The sequence below is a fragment of the Neodiprion virginianus genome, chromosome 2, assembly GCF_021901495.1.
Source record: "Neodiprion virginianus isolate iyNeoVirg1 chromosome 2, iyNeoVirg1.1, whole genome shotgun sequence".
Lineage (NCBI taxonomy): Eukaryota > Metazoa > Arthropoda > Insecta > Hymenoptera > Diprionidae > Neodiprion > Neodiprion virginianus.
This window is the reverse complement of record NC_060878.1, coordinates 36,779,632-36,792,631: the sequence shown is the minus strand read 5'-3', so window position 1 is coordinate 36,792,631 and position 13,000 is coordinate 36,779,632. Positions and strand designations below refer to the sequence as shown.

The window sequence follows — 13,000 nt, the reverse complement described above, 5'->3', positions numbered from 1 at the left end:
TTACTTTACCAGATTTATGTGACAGGAAAGTGAAATGATCAGATTCTGGTTAGGTAGGTATTCTGAGCTTTCGTTATATCCTCCCTTATTTTGTTCTCAATTAAGCAAACCAGCAAATATCATTAGAATCACTCTGTAGGACCGAATCCTAGTTCGAAGGGTTTGTTACCCTGGTTAGATTTTACTGGGGAAAAACCGCAGTGAATTTTGATTCGTTGGACCAGAGTCGTTCGATTAATTATTTCGCGGGTGCGTGAATTGGAGTAAACATAATTACCACAGGAAATTTCTCTCCATTATTCAGTGAAAGACGAACGAATGTAACGTATATGTAGGTATAATTTGATGTGATGCATTATATATGTATATACACTTGCCAAGATTACATGTACGGACCAGATAAACAGTTCGTCTTTTTTATTTCTTTTCGAATTTCTCGTGAATTTTTTCTCCTCACCTCTCCTCAACGTCTTTTCACTCGGCAATTTTCCCCGCGGTATTCATCTCTCCCTCACCCTCGCCATCTCCGAATAACGGATGTTTACCACTCAGGTTTTGAATTCAATCCGAAACGTATGTACGTGTGTGTACGCACCTACGAGTACGACATGACAGTGTGAGACGGCAGGGAGAGGAGGATGCAGTGATAGAATCGTCGAAGGCCTCCGCATGTAAAAAGGAATTCTTTTCAATTCACAATCAGTCGGTTTAACAATGAAACACGCCGAATCGCGGACCCGGATCCCAATCGCGCGTTATCGAAATAAGGTTCAATAATTTTCCTCCCTTATGATCTCTGACAGGGTGTTCACCCGGACACGGCACCGGAAAACTACTAATACCAATCCCGGGAACGAGGCCTCGGAAACATTCGACCCGTACAGATCGTGGTCGCCACTGACCGAGGAAGGCTACGCCGAGAAGCTGCGGCTCCTGAGGGAAGCTGCGTCTGTCCCCATGGAAAGATGGAGAGCACCGACGGTCCTGGCATGGCTCGAGGTCGCCCTGGGAATGTCCCAGTACGGACCGCGGTGCGCGGAAAACGTCAAGTCCGGAAAAGTAATGTTCATCGATTTGCTATTCCTTCCAATTACCCCGCCTCAAAACCCTCCGCCGGTGTAGTAATATATGTATAAGCTAACAGCCGTGCAGAGCTGGCCGAAATTTTGATGGTGAAATTGTGAAATCTAATTCCGATGACGAAAATCAGGTGCTGCTGGAGCTGAACGATGCTGAGCTAGACGCCGGTCTCGGGGTCACTCATCCTTTGCACAGAAAGAAGCTTAGGCTAGCGATCGAGGAACACCGCCATCCGAGTTTGGTGCGATACCCTTGCATAGCTCAGCTCGGCCACACCTGGGTAAGCTCCGAATGGTTGCCGGACTTGGGCCTCGCTCAATACTCGGAGAGCTTCGCGACGAACATGGTCGACGCCAGGATGCTGGACCACCTGAGCAAGAAGGAGCTCGAAAAGTTGCTGGGCGTTACGCGAAAGTCTCATCAAGCCAGTATCGTTCACGGTATTCATCTGCTTCGCATGCTGAACTACGATAGGCAGGTGAGGTGCTTGATGTATAATCAGTTCTTCATCCCATTAGGCAATTACGTCGTTTATCAACGGACTAACAAGGACCCCTGGTTATATCAATATTAATGGCGAACAACGCCGCCGGAGCGTGGTCCTCACTTTACTACATAATCTATGCGAAAATTATTCCATCAATATTATACCTAACACTCACCGTCGAGAATGGATTATCTTTCAGAGTTTCGAAAACCGGATAACTAGTATCTGCTATAGGTTGCTCAATAATCTGGATAAATTTCTTTCGCATTTTTGAAAAAATTATATCTCGATTGAACCAACGACGCTTTTTAGTCACTTTCACGTAGCGTATATAATCCAGTCATAATGAACAGGTTCCTAATGTTTTGCATCATTACTTTTGCTTTAATTGCAAGACTAAGTGTATTTTTCTTTTTTTTTTTTTTTGTTGCATCATTCTCTCATTACCGTTAGTACTACGCCTTTTCTATTCCGACAATCGTAAATGTGCGTTTTCTCCTTCATTGGAATTAAAATTTGTCATAATGTACCGTTGTATACCAATGATTCATATTTGTACTGAAAACAAGTAACTCTATACAAGACAACGGATCCGGCTGGAAATGAAAAATCCGTGTATTAGGACAGTGACGTTGAATTAGTTGTAGCTTAAAAATGATTAATTTTCTTGACGCAGGCACTGGCGGTAAGGAGACACCAGTGTGAACAGGTGGACGCAGACCCATTGGTTTGGACCAATCAGAGGTTTATTAGGTGGGCACGAAATATCGATTTAACCGAATACGCCGAGAACTTGAAAGGTGAGGTTTCTTAAGTGATCGCATATAAACAGTACTTGCGATTCGCTAACGCGGTTCCAGGTTTCCGTAGCTTTTATTTAATCGTGTCACATTCATTAATTCTCCCTCTGTGACAGACTCGGGTGTTCACGGCGCTCTCGTTGTTCTGGAGCCGTCATTCACAGGCGAGATGATGGCCACTGCTCTAGGAATCCCACCAGCGAAACACATGATCCGACGACATCTGACCGCCGAACTTGAAGCTTTGGTACTCCCCGCCAGGTACTCTGTCTACTGTCATCCGGAAGCAGCGCAAGACATCATTCATTAGCTTATTCAATTTTTTAATACAGAGAAATGAAACGTCTTCTCGCTCCAATGACATCCAGTTCACAGTTGCATATACCGTCATCGATTATCACGGTGTTTCCGCCTAGATTTAACGAAGTACTTTCGTCTCTGTTGCCATGGGTTGATCCTGGATCATTCGTACAGCTGATCGTTACTCTGTTTTACCGTCGATTGGCAAAACAACACGATGACATTGAAACGTTGACTTTTTCGGAGTACCCGCATTATTGTCCCGATATCGTATACGTTTTGAACGACTGGCAGTTACAATCGCCGAATTCGATCGATTGGTCGCGACGTTTTTGAACTTGAAGAATTGATCAGCTGTTCTTTCTCGAATCATCACGCGTCGATGGTCTATTATTTATCAGATAGACTTTGGATAGCCAAAGTTGTCACGGGCAAATTAATTTAGAACGTACTTGGACAGTTGATTAATTGTAAGTTTTCGCGAATCCGATTTTTTCAAAGCACATGCGCATTGATGACACCGATCTGTACGGAGACTACGAAGCGAGATATCGAAAATTCATTTCTAAGATCACGCACTTGCGTCGATTAAAAATTCGACAACGATACTTAGAAAGACAAATGCACGGTAATCATAAAACTCTGATTATATTACCTCGCGAGGTAAATACATAAATCTAAATAATTACTTAGTCCCTTGGGCGAGGTAGGACCGCGGTAACTTTATTCATGACGCGGATATTTTCGTGAAACGAAACGAAGTGAACTTCTTTGAAGAGAAAAAAAAAAAACGCAAAACCGTTTTATAGGGAGAGAACAAAAATAGCAGGATTGAAGAGGAAGGTAAAGTAACGCTACGAGTGAAAACTGCAAGTCGTTATGAAGGAACTAAAATACCTTTATAAATAATCAAATGATAATAAATATTTGTTTCGGCATACGAAAATTAAGTATAGACGTTCCTTATATACTTAAATAAAATCTAATGGTATCGAATGTTGTACCGAAATTCAACTAGCACAAAAAAAAATCCGTAAATTAGATTTCGATTCCAACGACCTCCCACTTCGTCTACGTTTGTATTTCGGATGCGAGTCAAGCAACGAATTCATTTTCAAAGTCGTTACGATTTCTTCTTTTATATCGATTCAAACAAGCGATAACCCAAAAATTGCTAAATTGAATCAATTAGTTTCAGTATAAATGCGTCGTATTAAATGAACGCAATCGTTGCGATTTCCTATTTTCATACTCGTATACATACATATAAATATAAAAATAATTGTAAAATTTTCCATAAACAATAATAGTAATCCTTATAAATGTTGCACGGATTGTCTCCTATTTACATTAACTATGTGTGTATGGTATCGTATAGAGCGTATAAGGTATTAATCGTCAACTCGTTTAGTAAATGATATATAAAGCCTCGTAAAAATTGTCAATACCGAAGCTGGATCGAACTGTTCAAAATCAAAATTGTTGAAAGTTAATGTAATAATCTCTAGCTAATTATCATCGTCGCGTAATTTTACAGTTTCTCGTGTACGCGAACGTCACCAAAGTTTTTTATTTTTCTCATAAAACTCGGTATAGAAGTTAAATAACAATGAATTTTATACACAACTACACATTTTACGTGACCTACAGGGGTTACTTACTGATAAATTGCGTGGCGCGAATGAAATGAAATCCTGAAATTTCGATTAATTAGTTTACGAAGTTGATAATAGTTACCGGATTTACATTTCATTCGCGCGTTGTATGATACGAATCTATGCATACCGTTTGAAATTTACCTACGCGTACTCGGTCGAATTTTCTCATCTCGACACGTGCGTAACACACTGTAATTTTCAGTGCAAAACATATTTCTTGATGTTAATCGGCAACTCTCGAGGCATTGGCCATATCACCCGTGCGAAATCACGTTATCAGCCTGTATTGGAGTGAGCAAAGACGATCCGATAAATTGAACATCGCCAAATGTTGTACCCTTAATTACGACCGCATACACACGATATACCTGACTTCCCAGGAATATATACACACACGTAGATCATACGATACAAAATATACAATCAACATTAATGTACATATACAAACATTCATTTCTACCAATTTAGAGTGAACATATATATCACATATATATATATATGGTTTTTACTTCCTATCGATGTGTGATGACGAATCACTATATGAAGGAGTTTTGTTACTGTACAATTGTTTCTGGCTCCTAATAGGTACATTCGTTCAGCTATGTACGGTCCTTCGACTGATCCGTTAATCGGTCGTTCAGATATCAATAAGCGCAACAAAAAAAAAAATGATGAAAAATTATATGAATGTCAAGTATAGCCGTGCCGTAGCCCACAGTTGCTGCTTGCAATGCACTTCGCGCTATGTATAGCACACACATTGTTATTAGTGATCACGGTGTGATTCCTGGTCGGGTGAAACTTTTTTTATCAATTGTTTTGGAAGATTTTAGGCAGTATTTATTATATCAGGCAGGCCTTTTTCCTGCTGTTGTTCCGATAACTCAATTCGTCCTGTAACACGACTAGATACTTTGAAAGATTTTCTAAAGCTCACAGAAAAATATTTAAACTAGGATTGGAGGTTACCAAAAAAACGTGGTACCAGCTGGATCCTCGATATCGCTATGATGATTTCGGCTTTCTGTAAATCTGGTCCATCTTATACAAATTATGTAGATTTTATTGCCATTTATTTATTTTCATACCCTCACTAAGAAGAAAAATTTTTAAAAAAATGTAACGGTTCACGAAGCTTGCTGTCTATCGTTTCAAATATACTTCGAATATAAATTCAAGTAAAATCTACTCGCACGTGGGATTTGTCATAATGTAGGTGTATACTGTCCAGGAATCACACTATTTGCATATATATATTTATATATATCGTTTTGTTTTCGTTTGCAAATCTCAATACTTACATTTCTATAACTGTTCGATGTTACGTTTACCTGGCTCTAATTGTCTTATTATCTGTCGCATCAATAATTCGATTTTTTTCTTATCGGTTATTCTCGTTTGTTTCATAATTATATCATATATATATATTTATATTACATATAAGTGTGGATGACGCACTATAGACTGTTAGAGCCCATCTCCTACGTTCTCTCCTATCATATATATGGAGCACAGAATGCTTGTGTATGTATATTATTTATGTTGTAACTAGGTATTTATGGTGGTTTTTTGAAAAAAAAGCCGAGAAAGAAAGAAATGCAGTAAATATCACAACTTATTAAATTTCAAAACTTGACGTAACGCGCTAAGCATTAAATCATAAAATCGAAAAAATAACATTGAACCATAAGCAACATGAAAGAAAAATTTCGCGATGCCAATTCTAAGGTTCGATATTTCGTTGAAGATAGAATATTACAATCAAACGATTTTTGCCATAATTTTACTTGACGTTGAGTAGCACTTTGTAAGTAGCCGATGCTGAAAGTAACTTTATGTATACGACGGCCATGTTGATTTCACCTGAATATTCAAATTCACCTGTCAAATATGTGACAAGGATTCAGTATTTATACCGCGATTGGCTAGGGTTGAAAAATAATCTTTCACTTTCGAAATACGTGTGATTCTCTCTTTAAAATAGCGAGAATTAGAAATAAAAAAAAAAAACAGAAAAAAAAATAAAGAAAACAGCGTTGGAAATTTACTGCATCGCACAACCGATTCTACGCGAGTGTGTTGAGCCCCAGAGAAGGTACACAGGTATACGTGTGTGTGGATGATACAGAAGTGGTGTAAACCATGTATGAATGAGGGTGGGTGTGTGTGCTTAGAGGTCAACTGGAGGTCGTCCCCAGGGGAAGCATCGGGAGCAGACCGGTTAGCACCGTCAGCGCCGGCGGAAGCCTGGGTCGTGGAAACCGAGCCTTTCATCTCCAGCATCACCAGAGCTCCCTATCAGCCCTTCACATGGCGGCTAACCATAACAGCAACACGGTCGACCGTCGCAGATCCAGTTTAAGGGTAACGAATCATCTCACTTCCCGAGCTTATTCCCTGCATGACGTTTCGTAAGGCACCTGTACACCACATTATCATCCACACTTTTTGCCCGCTTACTTTTCATCGAGCATTCAAATAAGACGAAGCAATCGAGCTAGAATTTTCATCACACTCTTGTATAAAGGTTTAAAATTTTAAACACTACGTACATATTATGCTCGTTTTTACGTATCGTTGATCACTTATGAGTAGGTAGTTATTACTAAAATTATGAATACTTAACCGTTTCTCCGTTGTGAGTTCGATATGCCAAATTTCAAAAGATTACACCCATGCAATTTGAAAACACATTAATTTGTCGTTTTTATATTTTGATAGGGCACAGATAATCATTTCATCTAGTGAACCAGTTGTAAATAATGTATGATTATCACAACATCACACACGTACAATACATATACACGTACAAAATTTATTTTCGCTGGTGCACGATTGCATGTCAACTGCTGATACAACGCACGGCGGCTATATGATCCTTACAGCAAATAAATATGCTTTAGAAATCCCGTTGCAATATAATATGCGACCATGCTGTGAGCTATGGAACACGTATACATAACAGTATTTTACCTAACGTTATATGAACAATTGTCCCTGCATTCTGTGGATCGCGGCAGACCTGCAGTCTTCTTTACTTAAAAAAGGTTCGCTATTACTTACTAACATGCTATAATTTAGGGTCATGTTACACGAAATTTCATAACTGCGAGATTAAATTGATGAAGATGTGTGCAAGAAGCAAAGTCATCGTTGCACAATGCGAACGCCGTAAATACGTTCGACTCGTAAACATATTACAAAATTTAATGCAATTGATAAAAAGAAAACAATCTGGTATCGCTTATAGGGCTTCGGTGTAATAAAAAACGAAACTTGTATGTACAAATATATACCGTTGATAAGCGTCAAGTGGCACTTTAAATACCAAGCTTGATTGGCTAATCACTAACGACAATGATCCGTACGTGATTACAAGAGGTAAATAAATGAACAAGTGAAATTCATCAGTTAACGCAATCCAATTCATCGATAAATTCGTGCTCTGTCTATTTTGTCGTATGAATAAAAATCAGCAAATGCCACACAAGTATAATTATGTAATGATGAAATTTGAAGCTAACAATCTTAAACTCATTCTCGGGATTAATGAATTATAGTTTAGACGCGACGGGTTGAAAATATTCTTAATGTTTTACAAACGTATCTTGAACGATTGTTCTCAGAGAAAAAATGGGACCTTGAATACCCGAAGGACAATTCGATTTTTTGCTAATTGTACAGTGTCAAAAAAATTGGTAAACCAAACACGAAGCTCAAACTAATAGTCGCAATAATGTTACAAACAACGTCGATTCTCATAAAAACTAACTTGATTTTCATCCCAAATTGAATGATTTCAGTTCAAAGTACATGTGTTGATTCTTATTTACATACGATGTATGAAATATCCGAGATTTATAATCTGTCATGCGGCAGGAAAATGAGCTGTAACAAGAGTTAGGACTTTGAAAAAGAGAAAGAAACAGGTTTTACACGCTAGGGTGATTGTTAATGATCCAGTAGCAAGAAACTTTTAACGTTGCAATTTTAACGAGGGGAAATTTCAGAATGTACAAGACTGATCCGCCAGAGAGACTAAAAAACTGCGTAAGTTAGAAAATAATTGAAAGAAAAGTTTGATCAGCATTAAAACAAGACAGTACTAACTAACCAACCCGTTTGCTGCTATCACTGTACACTCGGTAGATACTATATATACCTATACTATATTACAAACTGTAAACACTTGTATATGTACATAACATGCCATATACCGTGCCATACTTTATATATACCTACCCATACCGACCTTATACTATACTGACATCTTCCCATGTACGTACATGTAAAATATCAATTCGTATGTTAATACCACACTTGTACGTTATTAGCAGTATTTTACAAAATAGTTGCAGGGTAAACTTGTTACCTGTGCCCTAACTCATACGATCGATTTCAATTTACCTATTATTATTATTATTATTATTATTATTATATACATATATACCTATATCTGTTACGATAATACATCGTCTCAACAGTTCATGTTCGTGTCAATCGTCACGCCACAATACACGATCAATTATTATATTGTAAATATAAAATGTAATTTAAATGTCGATGGTGCGTCGGTTCTTAACTGGCCTGTCTCGTCCTTTAATAGTTGTCATGGAGGAGCTCTCAGGTATGCCAAAACTTAAATTATAGATCAAGTACCCCCGTAATAAAGCCCATAATTAGTAATTACACCTGTTGGTTTTCCATGTTTGTGAGCAAACGCAATCGAATGCCTGTATATCAAATATCATTTTGTCAACAACGTTCGAGACAGCATCATCAATAATCATACTAATTTATTATCATACGCTTGTGGGTTTTTGGTAGACGTACGGCATTGTGTTTCATTTTTAACCAAATATATATGCAATCTCCAACGGGCACTAATCGTAAGACGTTAGTCGGTAAGTTGGGAACACGGAAATTCCATTTCAATATTGACAATATGCAACGTTTGATTGCACATATTGCAACGATGCCAATAATCACTAAAGCCTTACTATCGCATACTTGCGTATCGAACTAATTGACTTGAAAACGATACTTCGATGGTCGTAGATAGCGTCTATTGTTTGTTTGTATCTTCGATTTGTATTAATTATAATATTGATTTGAAAATTGCACATTTCGAATAGGAAAGGTAACGATTTCGAATTGAAATTTCGAAAGAGAAATTATATTTAAAATTTCTGTAACATATAATGAACTCAGGTGTTCCCATTGAAACGAATGATTTTTAGTTATCTAAAACGTATGATTAATTACCAGTAGACACTATCGGTAGCTTATTTCGTATACATATACACCTATACCTATACATATAAGTATACGAACAATGTGCGAAATCGAAAGTGCTTTAACCTTGATTAAAATATAATTAAGTTCCCTCTGTCTGATCCGTTTCCTCGCGATAAAATTCGATATCGCTTTCGTTCCGCTATTATTCCTGCTCGATCGATCGGCGAACCTCGTAATCACACGTGAATATGAACCATTTTCCAGGGATCACTGAGCCGAGCCCTCGGTCTTCGTCCTCGCAGCGAAAAGGCATCCCCGTCGTCATCGTCGGACACCGGAAGTCTCGCGAGCCAGTGTCAGTACGTTCACCACGGGAGCATCGGGAGCCGAGGATCGTCGCCACCTCCTCCTCAACTACCGCCGAGACCGTCGTCCGGTAAACGGCATCGTCGAGTCAAAAGCATCAGCGACATCGAGTACATAAGCAGCGTCGCCGTCAGCACCCCCGTCTGACAAGAGGAACAGGCCCGCCAATCGGGGCCTTACAGAAGCCTCAGCGAGAGGGGCCACTCGCCAAATTCCCAGTCTTCGCATTACGGCTCCTATTCCGGGTACGGCAACGTCCTCCAGGCCGGAAGCGAGTCCTCCCACTACGCCTCGCCGAGTTCCCTCTACAGATATCCGGTCCAGAGCGCCGGGGCCGGATGCTACTCACCTCAGAGTCCGGAAACGCATTTGCCGCCGCGCATACGTCAGTACGGAAGCCTTGCCGAGGAGGGATGGCCCCACCGTTTCCAAAATTAATCCAAGGCTCGATTAACTGCTTTGCATTCGTTAGCCGCTGTCCGATCGACGATCCTATCGGGGTTTTGAATTATCCTACATCGAAACGAGTGCGGATTTAAGAGATGGACTTTAGGAGTCACGACCGCGAATAATGACTTTTGAATCGATTCATTTCATACGCCGTCGAGAACGCACGGCGCACGGTTCTGAACACAAATTCATCCTCTGAATTTAGCCATTACGCAATTACGCTAAACCGTTTGAATACCACTTGGATGACGACGAGTTGACCAGCTTCGATGAAACAGAATCGCATATTGAAGGGAATCCGTATCGGAGAAGAATCAATTATTTTCTATTCATCCGCAGACTTGAAACGTCACGGTATTGTTGGAAATTGGAAATTGTGGCCGGGAAAGTAACGATTTTTGTTCAGAACTGTAAATCAGGTGAACAGGTTTTTTTTCAACAGTGTTATAGAGGTGATAACATTTTTTCCAATTACCACAACTCTGAAATTACTCTTGAAATGCAACGTATACCAGTAGCCGTCATTCTCGCCTGCTTAAATATCGTAATACAATATGTATATTAATATACCCTATATTGCCTGCAGTTAACTTTTATCGTCTTAGCAGCTATAAATGTCAAATAATGTACTCTAATTTATCCGGGCATTATATAATATTGTACAGTGACTGCCCTATTTTATGTATTTGTAACTACGTCATCAATCCGAGTAATGACAGTTATTATAGATACTGTAAACAGAATCCGGATACGTGTCCGTGTAATAATGTTGCCCCGTAATCAAGGTTTATTTATTGATCATACTATCGATACGATGCACAGAAAAAAGTACTAAAATATCCTAAGAAAAAAAAAATCATACCAGGGTAGCTGATATTCCAAAGTTTAGCTAATCAAGTACACACTCTTCCCTCCACCGTTCAATATGATACTACAATAAAGATTAATATAGGAAAATATGGGGGGAACATTTCAAACAATTTCTATATTTATCTGAGACGTATAATCCATACAAAGTAAAGACCGTAATCCAAGCATACAGTAATTTTACAATCAACGACGGTGAACTTACTTCTACAAATTTCTTACTTACAATTTATCAATTTTAAACGTTAGATTTCTGTTGTCGTTAAAAATCCTTAATCTTCTTCTCACACCTGTATTCACACACAGCTATCGATATAACTTACACAGATAAACAGGGAGTCAACTTTGTTGAGTTGATATAGTTATACAAATGTCATAATTCCTTTCGTCATTATTCTTATTATTGACATTAAAATTATTATTACCATTATTATCATTATGACACTATAACTGTGTCTAGTTGAGGACTTGGTCAAGACTTGTATCTCAATTGTTTTGAATTATCTCGGAGAAGCATCTCTTCGTGGCAACAAAAAACAAAACCTTGTAAGTAGCTCAAATATGATTAAAAAATATTCCGTTTACAGTACACAGCTTACCGAAACTACTAAATGATACGTATCAACAATGCTGATACCCACTACAATTCTTGTGAAAGCTTATATGATAAGATCTTATTGTAACTGCTGAAACGCAAGTAACGGAAATCTTACTACTATCCGTATCCACGTGATGAATCGAAGCCTAATTAATTGCGACTCGAAAGTTACAAATTAATTACCGCAAAAATATTCCGGAAAATATACTTCTATCGAATTCAGTTGTAAAATTATAGAATTCCTAGATCGTAGTGATCATTAAAATAAAACCAACGATAATTCTCGGTATATTCGTTTCTGAAAATATTATTCCGTTCGTAAATTGAGAACAAAAATGAATTTTGACAAAAGTATAGTGCTGAATGCACGTATTATCGCCATTTTAATCAATCAAATGGATGATTAATACTGTGAAAGCATATACGAGTATGTAATTTCATGTACCTAAGTAATTTATTTCACTAAATTAATTTAGGTTTAATTAATATTTATTTGGATTTGGACATATTACATGCGGATGCCATTGTGTTCAAAATAAAAAAAAAGGATCCCGTGCAGTGCGAGGAATCCGCGTCTAACCGTAATTTATTATTCAAATTATCCAATCAACGTGGAAACAAAGTAAAATAAATACGAAATAACATTGTAAATGCGCTCAATACGGAATGTATATATTTGTGTGAGCTGTACCTACTATCACAAATAAAATTATGATTGTATTGAATTTTCGATTTCATTCATAATCAAGAAAATTTATAATCTCACGTAACCCATCAGCAAGTAACAGGCAATTTCTTAACACACACGTCTAATCGAAATTTGATCGGTTTGATTTCGGTTTTGGCTGCAAGTAATACCGATTGACATTGCAACCGTTCAAAACCCACATATAATAATATAATTCACGTTTGGGATACCGTAAAAATCGCGATTATATAATGTAGATGTAAAAAAAAAAACATCCAGTTTAGTGTAATGATGAATTCTGACTTCTTTTCGAGAAAGTATTTACTGTCAAGGTTAAAAAAACCTAATCGTACTTCACGTATTTTAAAAGTATTAAAAATAGTTCTAAACCGAGTTTGTCTCGCAGCCATTAAGCAGTCTATATAATCAGCGTGAACAGTGCTGCATTGCATAAGCTAGTAAACGATT

At 38.0% G+C, this 13,000-nt stretch overlaps 1 protein-coding gene across 12 annotated transcripts in view; it reads left to right on the top strand.

Moving 5' to 3' along the window:
- The window catches only part of LOC124298875 (kazrin), an 81,906-nt gene extending 69,337 nt beyond the window's left edge, over window positions 1–12,569 (top strand). For 10 of the 12 annotated variants that reach the window (XM_046751450.1, XM_046751447.1, XM_046751446.1 and 7 more), the window contains 7 exons: window positions 804–1,059; window positions 1,211–1,558; window positions 2,244–2,367; window positions 2,484–2,628; window positions 6,500–6,689; window positions 8,932–8,952; window positions 9,828–12,569. In XM_046751450.1, coding sequence (XP_046607406.1) covers window positions 804–1,059; window positions 1,211–1,558; window positions 2,244–2,367; window positions 2,484–2,628; window positions 6,500–6,689; window positions 8,932–8,952; window positions 9,828–10,076 — 1,333 coding nt within the window. In that variant the 3' untranslated portion in view covers window positions 10,077–12,569. The remainder of the gene's footprint in view (window positions 1–803; window positions 1,060–1,210; window positions 1,559–2,243; window positions 2,368–2,483; window positions 2,629–6,499; window positions 6,690–8,931; window positions 8,953–9,827) is intronic. The other 2 variants (XM_046751443.1, XM_046751451.1) reach the window with 2 other exon arrangements.
- The last annotated feature ends 431 nt before the right edge of the window (window positions 12,570–13,000 follow it).